The sequence below is a fragment of the Selaginella moellendorffii genome, unplaced genomic scaffold, assembly GCF_000143415.4.
Source record: "Selaginella moellendorffii unplaced genomic scaffold, v1.0 SELMOscaffold_0, whole genome shotgun sequence".
In the NCBI taxonomy this organism is placed as follows: Eukaryota; Viridiplantae; Streptophyta; class Lycopodiopsida; order Selaginellales; family Selaginellaceae; genus Selaginella; species Selaginella moellendorffii.
In genome coordinates, this window is record NW_003314261.1 from 910,324 (window position 1) to 923,081 (window position 12,758).

The following is a 12,758-nucleotide window of genomic DNA, read 5'->3' on the forward strand; positions in this document are numbered from 1 at the left end:
AAATTGTGTATGTGCAATAATTGAAACACTTCGTATAAGGGATTAGGAACAATTAATATCACATACAAATCCACTAATGCCTCCTCTTGATGTTCCTTTAGATTTCAGCCCATTTACGAGAAAACTTTGATGATCTTTCATTATTCCAAAAGGAAAGTCCAAGTATACAGTTGTATATTAATATTAATATAGTGGGATTTTGGTAGTTGTTAGATTGGTTTTAATCAAAATTATTCCCTCTTATATATAAATTATGGTTTTTGGGATAACTGATATGCACATTTTTGTATTCCCATTCTATATTTCATGCACTCACAACTTGATTTTACATAATTGGAAAAAAGAGATTTATACATCCTATTTTTTAAAGCGTGCTTAATAAAAGAATATGCTGATTTTGAAGTAAAGCATATTCATCAAATCATAAATTAGGTTATCTTTGCTATGGAGGGTTGCCTCGGGCCTCTCCCGCTTGTCAAGGAGGTGAGCCCTGCCAAGGAGCGCATCCAGAGCCGGGAGCTGCGCCGCAAGGTCGAAGATCGCAGGCGATGGAAGGAGCTTCCGCGCGAGGAGCGCGAGGAGCGCGAGCCCTGGAGGATCAAGGGCCCGGTAAGATTCGAGGAGAAATATCCTCTGTGGAAGTTCTATCGGATTCCCGGCCTGGAGAGCAGCCTCTCCGAGGCGAAATCCGCCCTGGATTTCCCCGAGTACGTGAAATTGCTCAAGAAATGCGGCCAAGAGAGGGCTCTGATCGATGGCAAGCTCGTCCACGAGCACATCAGGGATCACGCGGACGACGAGCACGACACATTCTTGGCCAATATGATCATCCAAATGTATGGGAAATGCAAAAGCCCGGAGGATGCCCGCCAGGTTTTCGATCGAATCAAGCAGCGCAACGCCTTCTCCTGGAGCATCCTTGTCGAGTGCTACGTCCAGAACGCTATGTACCAAGAGGCACTGGAAGTTTACAAGGAGATGGTGAGAGAAGAGATCTCCATCGACGCTTACACCCTCTCCAGCGTCCTGGCGGCATGCACGAAACTTTTGGACGTGGAAGAAGGGAGAATGGTCCAGCGAAAAGCCGAGGAGCTTGGATTTGAGAAGGACGTGGTGGTAGCCACGTCTTTGATCCATCTCTTCGCGAAGTGCGGGTGCCTAGAGGAGGCCGAGAGCGTCTTTCGGTCCATGGGAGCTATGCGAGACATTATCTCGGTGACTGCCATGATAGGTGCGTATGTTCGTCATGGCAAGAACGATTTGGCTCTTGATACTTACTGGAAGATGCGATCGCAGGGGCTGGAGCCAGATGCTTTCACGTACGCAGCAATCCTTGGAGCTTGCTCCAGTCCGGATTTTCTGCTCGACGGCAAGCACATCCACAAGCACATACTTGAGAGCAAGCACTTTGGAAACATAAGTGTGAGAAACGCTCTCATCACCATGTATGCAAAGTGTGGCAGCTTGAAGGATTCCAAGAGCTTGTTCCTCACCATGGATGTCAAGGACGTGGTAAGCTGGAATGCGATGATCGCTGCTTACACTCTCTATGGACATGACAAGGACGCGTTTTCTTTGTTCCACAGGATGTGCACGCTGGGCCACACTCCGGATATCTACACTTTCTCCAGCATTCTGGGAGCGTGTGCGAGTCCCAAGAGGCTGGAAGATGGGAGAATGCTACACGTAAGGATCACTGCTAGGGGGTTTGACAGGGACTTTGCAATGCAGAACAATCTGATAAGCATGTATACAAGGTGTGGGAGTTTGGAGAGCGCACGGAGGTACTTTTACAGCATCGAGAAGAAAGAACTCGGAGCTTGGAACACGATGCTCGCCGCTTATGCACAGTTTGATAAGGGGAAGGACGCCTTGTTTCTCTATAAGAATATGTTACTCGAGGGCTTCACTCCTGACAGGTACGTGAAATACCTTCTATTTTTTTTCCTTCTTTCTGACGGTTCATCGTTTGCTTTGCATACAGGTTCACGTTTTCCAGCGTGGTAGACTCGTGTGCCAGTCTGGGAGCCCTCAGAGAAGGAAAATTTATCCACGAATGCAGCACTTCCTGTGGTTTCGAGAAGGACGTCATTCTCGGAACAGCACTGGTGAACATGTACGCCAAGTGCGGAAGCCTGGCCGACGCAAAGAAATCCTTCGATGGCATTTCAAACAAGGACGTGGTTTCGTGGAGCGCAATGATCGCTGCAAGCGCTCAACACGGCCACGCCGAAGAAGCCTTGGAGCTCTCGCACCTGATGAACTTACAGGGGATAGCACAGAACGAGGTGACCGCTTCAAGTGTTCTTCACGCCTGCAGCCACGGTGGACGACTGTACGAAGGGATCGACTACTTCATGGGTTTAAGCCAGGACTTCGGCATAGAACGAGACGAGGAAAACACGGTCGGGTTTATAGATCTTCTGGGACGAGCAGGGTGGCTGAAAGAAGCGGAGCATGTGTTACACACGATGCCATTCAAAGTCAGCTTCGTGGCCTTGGTGACGCTGCTGGGTGGCTGTAAAGTTCATGGGGACGTGAGGCGCGGCAAAGCTTTTACCAAGAGGATCGTGGCGCTTGAGCCGGAGAATCCAGGCTCTTACGTACTGCTCAACAATATGTACGCTGCCGCTGGAAGATGGGATGATGTTGCAAAGCTGAGGAGATACATGAGGAAGAAAGGAGTCAAGAGGCAAACAGGCTGCAGCTCCATCGAGTACAGGGACAAAATCTACGAGTTTTCAGTGGGAGATACATCAAACCCACGGAACTTGGAGATCCGGGCGGAGCTTGAGCGTCTTTACTCTCGGATGAAGGAGGAGGAAGGATATGTTCCAGATACCAGGGACGTTTTCCACGACGTGAGCGATGACAAGAAAGAGGAGCTGCTCAAGTTTCACAGCGAGAAGATGGCCATGGGTTTTGGGTTGATCACAAGCCCGCCAGGATCGACGCTGAGGATCATCAAAAACTTGAGGGTGTGCTCGGACTGTCATACTGTTGGGAAACTGGCGTCGAAGATCACAGGCCGGCGGATTATTGTCCGAGATGGAACTCGGTTTCATCACTTTGAAGGTGGGATTTGCTCCTGTGGAGACTACTGGTAACAAGATATTCTCTTTGCTTACTTAGAATCTGGGAAAGTTGAAGTTCTTGAGGCTGACTTGTTTGTGGTGATTGCATCGGTGACCATATGGGAAATGTGGCAGCTTGGAACGTTCCAAGGACGTTTTTGATCGAAGCAACTCGAGCATGATCGTTATATCCAGCATTCTCGCTTCGCGCAGGCTCTGGGATGATTTGCCAGATGCAATTGGAAGGTGTTGCAACAAACAAGGTGACTTTCATCTCAATTGCTGGTGGAATCGTCGACGAAGGTAAGCTTATCTATGAGCTTGCCAGAGAAAGTACACTTGCTTTGGATGGATATTGTCGTCAGGATCGGGATGTTTTCTACGTTCGCTTTTGCGAGATGTTGTTTTGGCTTCTACAAGGTTTGTTACCAGATTTTCTTTTCTTTTTTTGCTTTGCGGAGTGTAGACTCTGGGAAACCTATTGAAGGTTGGATTCTTGAAGCACGATCGTTAGTGTGTGGAAGTTTAGAAGATGCGTTCCTGGTTTTGAGAATGGTCTGATCGATCAGTTTGTTTGATAACCTTTAGTTAAACCACAAATTCTTGGCGATACCCACTGTAAAATCACACGGTCGTTAAATAGAGTCACGTTACAGCGCGACAAGTGAAACAGAAGACTGTCATCAACACCATTTGAGACCCATCTGGAACGCTTTTAGTCAAAATATTTTGCGGATCCCGTCAACTTGATCGTGTTTAAACACGAAAACTCTGGACATCGAGTTGCTCCAACGAATGCAGCTGGAAGGAGCAAAGTGCAATTGTGGAAGCTCTCAACTCCTACGCTGCCTGTGGACACTTGCGACTGGGAGCTTTGGTACATGCAAATGCAGACGCAGCTGCCGCCACTCTCAACGCTGGCGTTGCAAGCGCTCTTCTGAGTTTCCTCGGGAAGCTTGAGACCGCTCGCGAGCTTTTCTACGAGATACCTCACAAAGACGTGTGCTCGTGGACAGCTTTGGTTTCGGCCTACTCGGACGTCGGCCGCCACCAAGCGCCCATTTCGAGTGGATGTAGAAAATGTTATTCCTTCCTGGTTCAGTTCTTCTATCATTGTGATTCTTTCGTGAGTAAATTTACTCTTCTCTGAGGCATTTTTATTTCTTCCAGTACCGTGGAGACGTCCACATCTACAACAAGATTCTCAAGATTCAAAGCAACGAGAATGCTGGTCAGGTTTGAGACCCGCAAGGTCATGAGGTTCCCAGAACCGACAGGGAAGGTCGAGGAGAGGAAGGTGAACAAGAACTGTCCAGGCAAGAGAACAGGCCTGAGGAGTTCTTACAATCTTTGGCCTACTCTAGCTAGCGTCCTTTGACTTAAGGTGGAGGAAATCGTTCCCACTATTGTCCTTAAGGCAAGATCAAGATCAAAAAGTCAAGGGAGGCTAGCTAGACTTTAGAAGTCTCGCTTTTGGTTCCCTTGAAATGAAAAGAAGCATTAAAACCAACAAGGGAATTCAACTCTTGAAATGAAAATGAGCGTGCAAAACTACCTAGGGGCTTTCCATGCTAGAGTAGTAATCTTCATTCTCCTCATCCTCGGTGCCATCTTCTTCCAATGATGACTCCTCCATGATTCCAATAGCTGACATGACACAACTCAGCTCATCCCTCCAAGGATTATGCTCAATTGAGACAATGCCACCCAAGGAGAAGCCCACAATGCTAACTTTGGGTGGTAGATCACGGTCCACAGAGACCACAACATCTGAAACCTCAAAAGTCCCATGATAAGCACCACACTGGTAAATCTCGCGCAACACTCTTGTGGCAGGCTTTTTGAGTTGGGGATATGTTCGGCAAGGAAGAGTACTATCACCTTCATCAGACATGACAATCACTGAGAACATATCCCCATTGAGGACGCCATACTCTAAGAGCTTGGGAACTCCACGACCTTGCATGGCTTTGAGCCTAGAATACATGAGAATCTCCCGGACAAACAGCATGGCAGCACCAACCTTTGAATCCGGTTGAGACATGTCCACCATCTTCACCACCACTTTCTCAGATCCTCTGTACACTGCCCTTGCCACTTTCGAAGACAACACCATTCCCTGCTGGAACTCCCTGTAAAACTCCTCAAACCTCCAAAACTTAAGCTTCTTGTGCACCTTTGCTGTGGAGATGTATGCCAACTCGCTTGCTAGGTTCTTCATGTTGCGCTTGACAAGCTTGTTGAAATCCTTGGGCAGTATCACACGTAGCATCGGGAGCTCCTCACAAATGTATGGATCATGCTGTGACTCGGTGGCATCGGCTACACCAGAGAAGATGAGATACCAAAAGTATTTCATTGGCACGTCATAGAGCTTCATGGGCTCGGCCATGGCAAAGCCATCGTGGCCATGCTTGACGCAAAACCATACATGGCGCGCACCAACAATAACTCCATAATTTGTTTCCCATTGCTGACAGTAGCAGAAAACCCTTTCCATAGCTTCTCTGAAGCGAGAACCACGTTCTAAATTCGCAACGATGTCTTGCACACCCAATCCCTCAAGCTCCAAATGAATTACTCCTACAAAACAACCCCGGGGTCTTACACTTCGATTGTTGCCTGCCAACATGATGCTAAGCTCGGGAACCAAGCGCCCTGTAAAGACCTGCGGCAACCGCTCGGAGAGTCGGCTGCCGATAACCGCCATCGCAGCTAGAGAATCCACAGGATGAGCTTGTCGATGCCGCTCAGGCACAAAAAAGACCTCCTCTGTTTCATCGATCTCTCTCGCAACAAAGCGATCGACCAGCTCATGGATGTTATTCCATACATATAGCTTGGCTGGGAATAGCTCCCGCCCTACTCCCCAATCAGCAGTGGCAATACTTCGTCCCACTGAAACGTTGCTGCTAATAAGCGGCCGCACAAACGGGCAACCAAGGAGATCCCTAGCATGTAGGAAGGGGCCATCTTCATCACGCCTTACACCACTTTTCTGGGGCACATGAAGTAATTCCAGAGCTCTACTCGCAGCTAAGCGGCTTACCCTGTATTGCACTTCTTCTGCCATTTGCCTAGGTTTCTTTTCAAAACTTAGAAATTAACCCGCCTCACAGCCGTCGGATCTCAGAGATCAGACGGCCCTGATTAAACCAACAGGCACTTCTTCTTCACCGGGTTTTTGTGGCATCTCTCTCTCTCTCTCGGGCGCGCATTGTTTTGACAAGGTACAAGGTTGTCTCTCTGCGGTGTGGAAATGTACGGTCTCTTTCCGTTTTGCGTTGATGAAATGTATGGCAAAGCCGCATCTGCTTGGCTCGCGCTCGCTTGATCAGATCAGCAAGAAAGCCCGTGCTTGTAGCTAGCACAAGGAAGCACCTTGCCTCCGGGATCCTGCCCGAGCTTTTAGCTAGCACAAGGAAGCGCCTTAAGGCCTCCGGGATCCTGATCGGAGGTCTTACAGAGGATCGTCGCGCTCGCTGAGCGGGAGCTCGAGAACGCGGTGAGCGTATGTCGGGTCTGGGGCTTCTTCCGGAGCAGCGGCAGGGCTAAAGTAGCGATCTTTCAACGCATAGTGTCTCATGGCAGCCCGGTTGCTCTAAAGGAGCGATCTTTGTTCCTGAGAGCCAATAACCAGTGTGATCGATCAATCTTGCACACGCCGAAGCTCGAATTTGAGGTTGCAACCGCCGGACGCGTAGGATCGATCAATCTTGCACACGCAGCAGCTCGGATTTGGTTGCAATCTCCGAAAAGGGGACGTGTGACGCCGGTGATCGGATGCGTTCTGGGGGTATCTAGCGCCGCCAAAAATGCCAGGAGCTGTCATCACAAGTTCAGTGCTCGTTTAGCAGCAATGCGAAGAACCCATTGATCTTGGATACTTGACTCGCTGCTCTCAATGGACTGGTCTCCGCTTCTTCGGAGATGGCCAAGATCCGAGGAAAAGACAATTAGAGAAATCGTTCTAGGACGATTGCCTCACGTCGACATTGCTCCGCAAATGAATCGATCAACGCACAAAAACAAAGCACTGAAATGGTTTCCAGGCAAAATGCGCCCCTGGTCCGAATTTGATGAGCTGAAGAAACACTTGTTGCTACTTCTTGATCCAGACTATGTAATTCGGATCCCTGCCTTCAATCAACACACTGTGCATGCTGTCCAAGAAATATGCCTACAGAGTGCACTTAGTCAAGCTTTAGAAGTGGCATCGATAATCTTACAACATGCATATGCTCTGCCATTGCAATGGAGCTCATTCAGAGCCTCCAAGGCCTCCAAGTCTCTTGTTAGTCCAGGTTTTCAAGGAATGCCGGATCATCTACTAGCTTTCGTGCTACAAGATGGGAAATGGAAACCATTGTCTCCAGGTGAGATGAAAACATGGTCAGCTCATACGAGGAATTGCATCAGAAATGGGTGCAACATCAACCCAGCCCAAAGTTGGGGAAGCGAGATCCTCATCCGTCAGGAGGTCCGTATTATCACATCATTGGTCAACTTACTGGGTATTTGCAGAGGAACAAGCTTAAATTCGGCTTTCTATCAAACTACATCAACACATGGTTTGTCCATTACGAAGAATCGAAAGACTCTAATTATGTCTCGGAAGCTCACCCTTGGACAGGAGAGGGACTTTCCTCAGCCGCAATGCTAGGCTTTGTTACCATTTCAGCTCTTTCTTTGGCATAGCTGGAAAAACGGTGAAGGTGCTTCATGTCATCGACTGCCGGCTTGGAAAATGCGACCGCTGGGCACGTCGACGGTGGCAGCCTTCGCTCGAGGAGTTTGATGAGCCATCCCTCACAACATGGAAAAGACTAGAATCTTCCACAAGAACAAAACGAAAGAAGCATATGAAATACAAGAGGGACGCCGATAGTTCCCCATCGCTGGAAAAAAAAACATAAAACGGCAACCTTTGTGATGAACTTCGGAGGATTCAAAGAAGTAGCAGCGTAAGATCCTACCTTGAGCTCCCTAGACTCCGCTCCGTCCGGAATTTTGGCCCTACAAACATCACTGTGAGACGATGCCGGCAAGCGCACCTAGAATTTATACCGAAGGCTAGGGAAAGGAAGAAAGTTTTCCAAGTCTTGAACTTACTAGGCCTAAGAACATTTGCGGAATTGACGGACTGCGTTGCTGATATCACTCCAGTGTACACTTTCGGTGATGGAAACCGTCTGTGTGGAATCTGAGACACGAAGAGAAGCAGTGATTGTGATCATAGCCGCTGCCATGTTCCTCTCAGCGTGAGAAATTAGACAAAAATACGTAAATGATCGACACCCCAAAACCAACATATTACAGTGGTTAACAAAAGGGGGTTTGGACTCGAGGTTTAAGCGGAGTATTTTCACTTCAGAGTTTCCAATAGATACCTCGCCAGTGCAAAATGCCAGAGACGAGTCCCCAGAACAGGATCTCTGCGATTAAAACGTAAAGCAGCGTTCCAACTCGCTGGGAATGCCACACGTTCACAAAAACATGCTTCTTGATCCAGTTTACCTGCGAGCAAAACATTTGAGCATCATTGGAGCTCTCGTGAGTGAGAGAAAACCAAGCGAAGAACTTCTTCATACCAGATTGTTGCTGGGATCGTGCCAGTACCAGCCATTGACGAAGGCGGCAGCGATTCCAGAGGCAGCCATCACAAACACGAACATTGCGTTGAGTCCCATCCACTGGAAGATCAAAGTCGGCTGGTTGATGCCAAAGATATCAATCTGCCATTCAGAAAGAGAGAGAGACCTGAGGATTTCGTGGCAGTAAGAAACAAAGGAGTATCTTTCGTTACCACGACGTAGAGCAGCGAGAAAATCATTCCGGCAGCTCCAGCTGTGAAGCACACGTAGCTGAAGCTGTAGAGTTGCTTGTTGAGTGGAATCGCTGAGATCACCATTCGAGAAAACTTTAACTTCGGCTTGAGAAAGAGAGATTGTTACCATGAGTGAAGTGGAGAATAGTTGCAAGGACGAGAAGCGCGGCTGCAGGGATCGTCCAGTGCAAAACTCGCTTCATATGTCCCTTCAGAGAAAGAAGGAAAAGAATATATACTAGCAAACTTTGCGAAGCTAGCACGAGTACCTTGAAGTGTATGAGGACGTGTCCATAATGGATCCCAATTATACAGCTTAGAATTGCCGAGATTGAGCTATAGACGTCGACATGGTGAGCAAGAAATATAGCAGCAAGAAAATCTCGAACCTTAAAATCCCTTCTGGTTCAAATGGAGCTTTGCACCAAGCTGGAGCATTAGCGGGAGGATCGCCTTCTGCCGGTGAATCCAAATCACAAGACTGAGAAGACAACACCAAAGTTTCCGTTGATTCTAAAAAGAATAGAATGTTCAAGTACCTGAGTTCTTGTCCACTCGGGACTTTGGTAGAGATGATTGATTCCAAGAATCGTGCGATCGATATGTCCAACTGCATTGCAAGCGGGGCCAATATCTCCTCGAACACCACATTGAACCTGATGGCGAATGAGAAAAAGAGGACATTTATTTGGGAAGAAAAAACAAACTTTGCCAGACTTACAACAAAACGATGACCCGAATCTATGAAGTGCCAGTCAGGGACGTAGAGCCCATAGGCAACCGAGTGATAGATTATAACAACAGCCAACGCGCAGGCCCTGATACCATACAAAGTTGCCAGTAGAGATATTTATACGAGATTAAGAAAACTTACCAGTGCCATTTGTAGAGCTTGAAAATTCCAAACTGGCCTTTTGGCAATTCCAACGACCGGCTCTTGGTTGTAGCGATCTCCACCAGAGCAACTATCAGGTAGCCAAAGGCAATGCGCTGGAAAATACACATCTATAGCCAAAGGAAATGAAATACAAAAGCTAAAGCTCACTTGAAGAATGCCACACCACCGAATTTTTCTCATGTCAACTCCATAACTTAGATCGTCCGGTGCGTGAGAAAAGCCACCTACAAATGAAACAAGGAAAAAGATTCACAATTTCTCATGTCAAATGTGTGAGTACCTTGAAGCAGCAGTCCCCAGAAAAGAAGCTTGAGAGTTCTTATCACGACCTTTTGTGTTGCTGCCACCTGGTCCGGGATTCTCTGCACACAAAGGAGATGGGATTAAAATCTAAAGGTCACAGTCTTAGAGGTCTACCTTTAACGCAAGAGCGATAGCTACACCCACAATGAAGAGAAAAAATGGCATCACAAGATCAGCAAGCGTGCATCCATTCCATGGCGAGTGATTGATTCTTGGCCACTCTCCACCGGCATCATCCACCAACACCATAAGCTAGAACCAAACCATCAGAAGTTAGAATTGGATAAAGAAGAGAACTTGAGAGCTCTACTTACCGCTACTGTGAGGCCACGGAAAACGTCCAGTGTAGCGATGCGAACAGGCTTCTTGAGTGGCACAGCTACTGCTTGATCCTCATTGAGAAGAGACTCTTTCTTGACATGGCGGTCTTCTTCGTGGAAGGAAATCTTGTGCTCTTTAGTGTCATGACCCTCTAATTTCTCGTGAACTTCTCCTTGCTCTGCCATTGCGCCCCAAAGCAAAGCTCTCACGAGAACAACATCCAGACACAAAACTTAAGTGAGAGCTTCTTCTAAGTTTCTCTTAGCTAACAAAAACAAAAGAAGCTGTTGACAGCATTTGTTTTGTCGAGCATACCTGTTTAGGACGGCAGTCGCTTGGAATCCGCAGCCATAACTCGTCGCCATTCTCGCGGGGAAAAAATTGGCGGCAAGAACACGAAAGCTTTGGTGTTAAAATGATTCATATTACAGTACTACTGTAACAGAGAAGGATCTTACAGTTGGCTTGCCAACGCTGTATCCTTTTGCGTCGACCAAGTAAGTTATCACCCTTCCTGATCAGTCATCTTTTCACTCGATTCAAAGTCACCTGTTAAATCCAAACGTGAGGGATGAATTTATCAAAAGTTTATAGAAGAATCACTCTGGTGTTGAGCTCCCATCGGCCTGAGCCTGTCGAGCTTGTAAGTCCTGTAAAGGGGAGTGTAGGAGAGGCAGCAAATCCCGAAAGGTATAGCCATCATCGCAAACAGTCCCCTGGATAGAGCAATGGCTTCCTCTCTGGAGCCAACTTCCGTGATAATCACTCCTCGCCTGTATCCATAGACTTGCTCGGCCAGAATTCCCACGAGAGGAGCGGCCATGGCCGAGAAAGCTCCCTCAAAGGCCCGGTCGAAAGCGTAAATCATCGTTCTGTGCTTGGGAGGAACCACGTCTGCAAACATGGGATTGTTGGCACAAGCTTGGTTCCAGCTGATGATAAGTCCCATGCAAACGAGAGTAACTGCGAAGGCGTACCAGAGACCTGGTTCTTGCGGGAGTCCGTGGAGCAGCAGCCACGAGAATGGGATTCCCATGAACGAGCTGAACTGCGCACACATAATCCGGCCCGAGTTTGGATATCTCCGAGCCGCCTGGTCACCGATCCAGCCACCGAGGAGAGCGCCAAAGGCATTTCCCATGGAGAAGAGTCCGACTAGCATTGCTGCTCCTTTGTGTCCAAAGCCTGGGAAAGAGGTAGCCACGAGTCAGGAAAACGAGAGAAAAAAATCGATAGGAAAGCTTGCCAATAAGTTGGAACCACATTGTGAAGAACACCATCGCTGTCCAAGGAAATGATCCAACAAGTCCTTGCAAGACTATCAGCTGAAAAGTCCGTACCCTCACGATGTTGTTGATCGCAGAGAAGGAGTCCCTCCAAATGTTTGGGAGAGCTTTCATCTCCTTCTCACTCCGACTACAAAAAAAAAAAGACAGACAGAGAGAGAGCTTAGAACACCAGAGAAAGAACCGAAAGAACTTACAGCATCGAAGACGGAAGGCTTGATCCCCCTCTTGGATCGATGACAAACTGATGAACCAGCCACCCGATGAAAGCACTGAGCAAAGCCATGAGGATAAACGCGAAGCGCCATCCAGGCATTCCAGCAATCTCATAGCCGGCCATGATAGTCGCGGCCATGCTTCCCCCAATCCCCCCCAAGGATCCCACCAGATTGAGCCATCCAAACGCGACGCCTCTACCACCATCCAAGTAGCTATCCGCGATAAAAGACTGCGTTGCGGGGATCACGATGGCGAGACCGATGCCATTGACGGCCCTGGACCACGCGCACTGGGAGAAATTCTGGGAGAAGGCCACGGCGGCGGTGGAGAATGCCCAAAAGATCGTGCCCAGGCCAATCACTGCCGGACGATTGTAGCGCATCGACAAGATCCCTGCCGCCGGGGAGAATATCGCTTGGACCAGGGCCCGGATGAAAGTGAGAGCCCCTAGCTCCGATGGAGTGGCATGGAATGTCTGCGCTACTTCCTTGTACACGGCCGGCAGGAGCGATTCGTCGGCTTTCTCCATAATCGCTGCCAAATTGATGAGGAGAAGCGAGATCGAGAGGCGAGATCCCCATGATCTCGGGATCATCGTGCCGGACTGGAGAGCCTGGAATATTTCACGAGATTAACCTCGATTCGTCGCCAGAGCTTGAAGATCGATCGCTAGAACGCGAAGAAAATCGCATTGGATCCCAATCTAACAGCTTCTTCTTCACGAGATCCAAGAAAGCGCCCTGTTGGCGGCCTACCTCACAACGAAGAAGCTCTAGCTACTAAAACCCTTCCCCTAGTGTCAAACCCGCCACGTCGGCATAACGTGGACC

At 48.4% G+C, this 12,758-nt stretch overlaps 3 protein-coding genes across 4 annotated transcripts; 1 reads left to right on the forward strand and 2 right to left on the reverse strand.

Annotated features, from left to right (window-relative positions):
- The first annotated feature begins 444 nt into the window (after positions 1-444).
- Positions 445-3,521, forward strand: LOC9663093 (pentatricopeptide repeat-containing protein At3g24000, mitochondrial). The gene is made up of 2 exons (XM_024676438.1): positions 445-1,919; positions 1,985-3,521. Exons 1-2 carry the CDS (start codon positions 445-447, stop codon positions 3,105-3,107), a joined length of 2,598 nt encoding a protein of 865 aa, XP_024532206.1. The 3' UTR covers positions 3,108-3,521.
- Positions 3,522-8,367: 4,846 nt separating this feature from the next.
- LOC9663094 (heparan-alpha-glucosaminide N-acetyltransferase) lies at positions 8,368-10,813 on the reverse strand. 2 transcript variants are annotated; one of them, XM_024670022.1, is made up of 14 exons: positions 10,739-10,813; positions 10,417-10,627; positions 10,217-10,354; positions 10,080-10,161; positions 9,947-10,023; positions 9,776-9,891; positions 9,623-9,719; positions 9,441-9,557; positions 9,291-9,382; positions 9,171-9,237; positions 9,029-9,110; positions 8,881-8,972; positions 8,666-8,809; positions 8,368-8,591 (listed from the first exon to the last, which is right to left on the reverse strand). In XM_024670022.1, exons 1-14 carry the CDS (start codon positions 10,786-10,788, stop codon positions 8,445-8,447), a joined length of 1,512 nt encoding a protein of 503 aa, XP_024525790.1. In that variant the 5' UTR covers positions 10,789-10,813; the 3' UTR covers positions 8,368-8,444. The 2 variants fall into 2 exon arrangements, with proteins under 2 accessions (XP_024525790.1, XP_024525796.1); XM_024670028.1 differs by having other exon boundaries at positions 10,417-10,655; positions 10,739-10,797.
- A 13-nt stretch (positions 10,814-10,826) lies between these two features.
- LOC9663095 lies at positions 10,827-12,714 on the reverse strand. The gene is made up of 4 exons (XM_024670034.1): positions 11,907-12,714; positions 11,670-11,839; positions 11,027-11,608; positions 10,827-10,972 (listed from the first exon to the last, which is right to left on the reverse strand). The coding sequence occupies exons 1-4, from the start codon at positions 12,521-12,523 to the stop codon at positions 10,929-10,931; spliced, it is 1,413 nt and encodes a 470-aa protein (XP_024525802.1). The 5' UTR covers positions 12,524-12,714; the 3' UTR covers positions 10,827-10,928.
- Between the last annotated feature and the right edge of the window lie 44 nt (positions 12,715-12,758).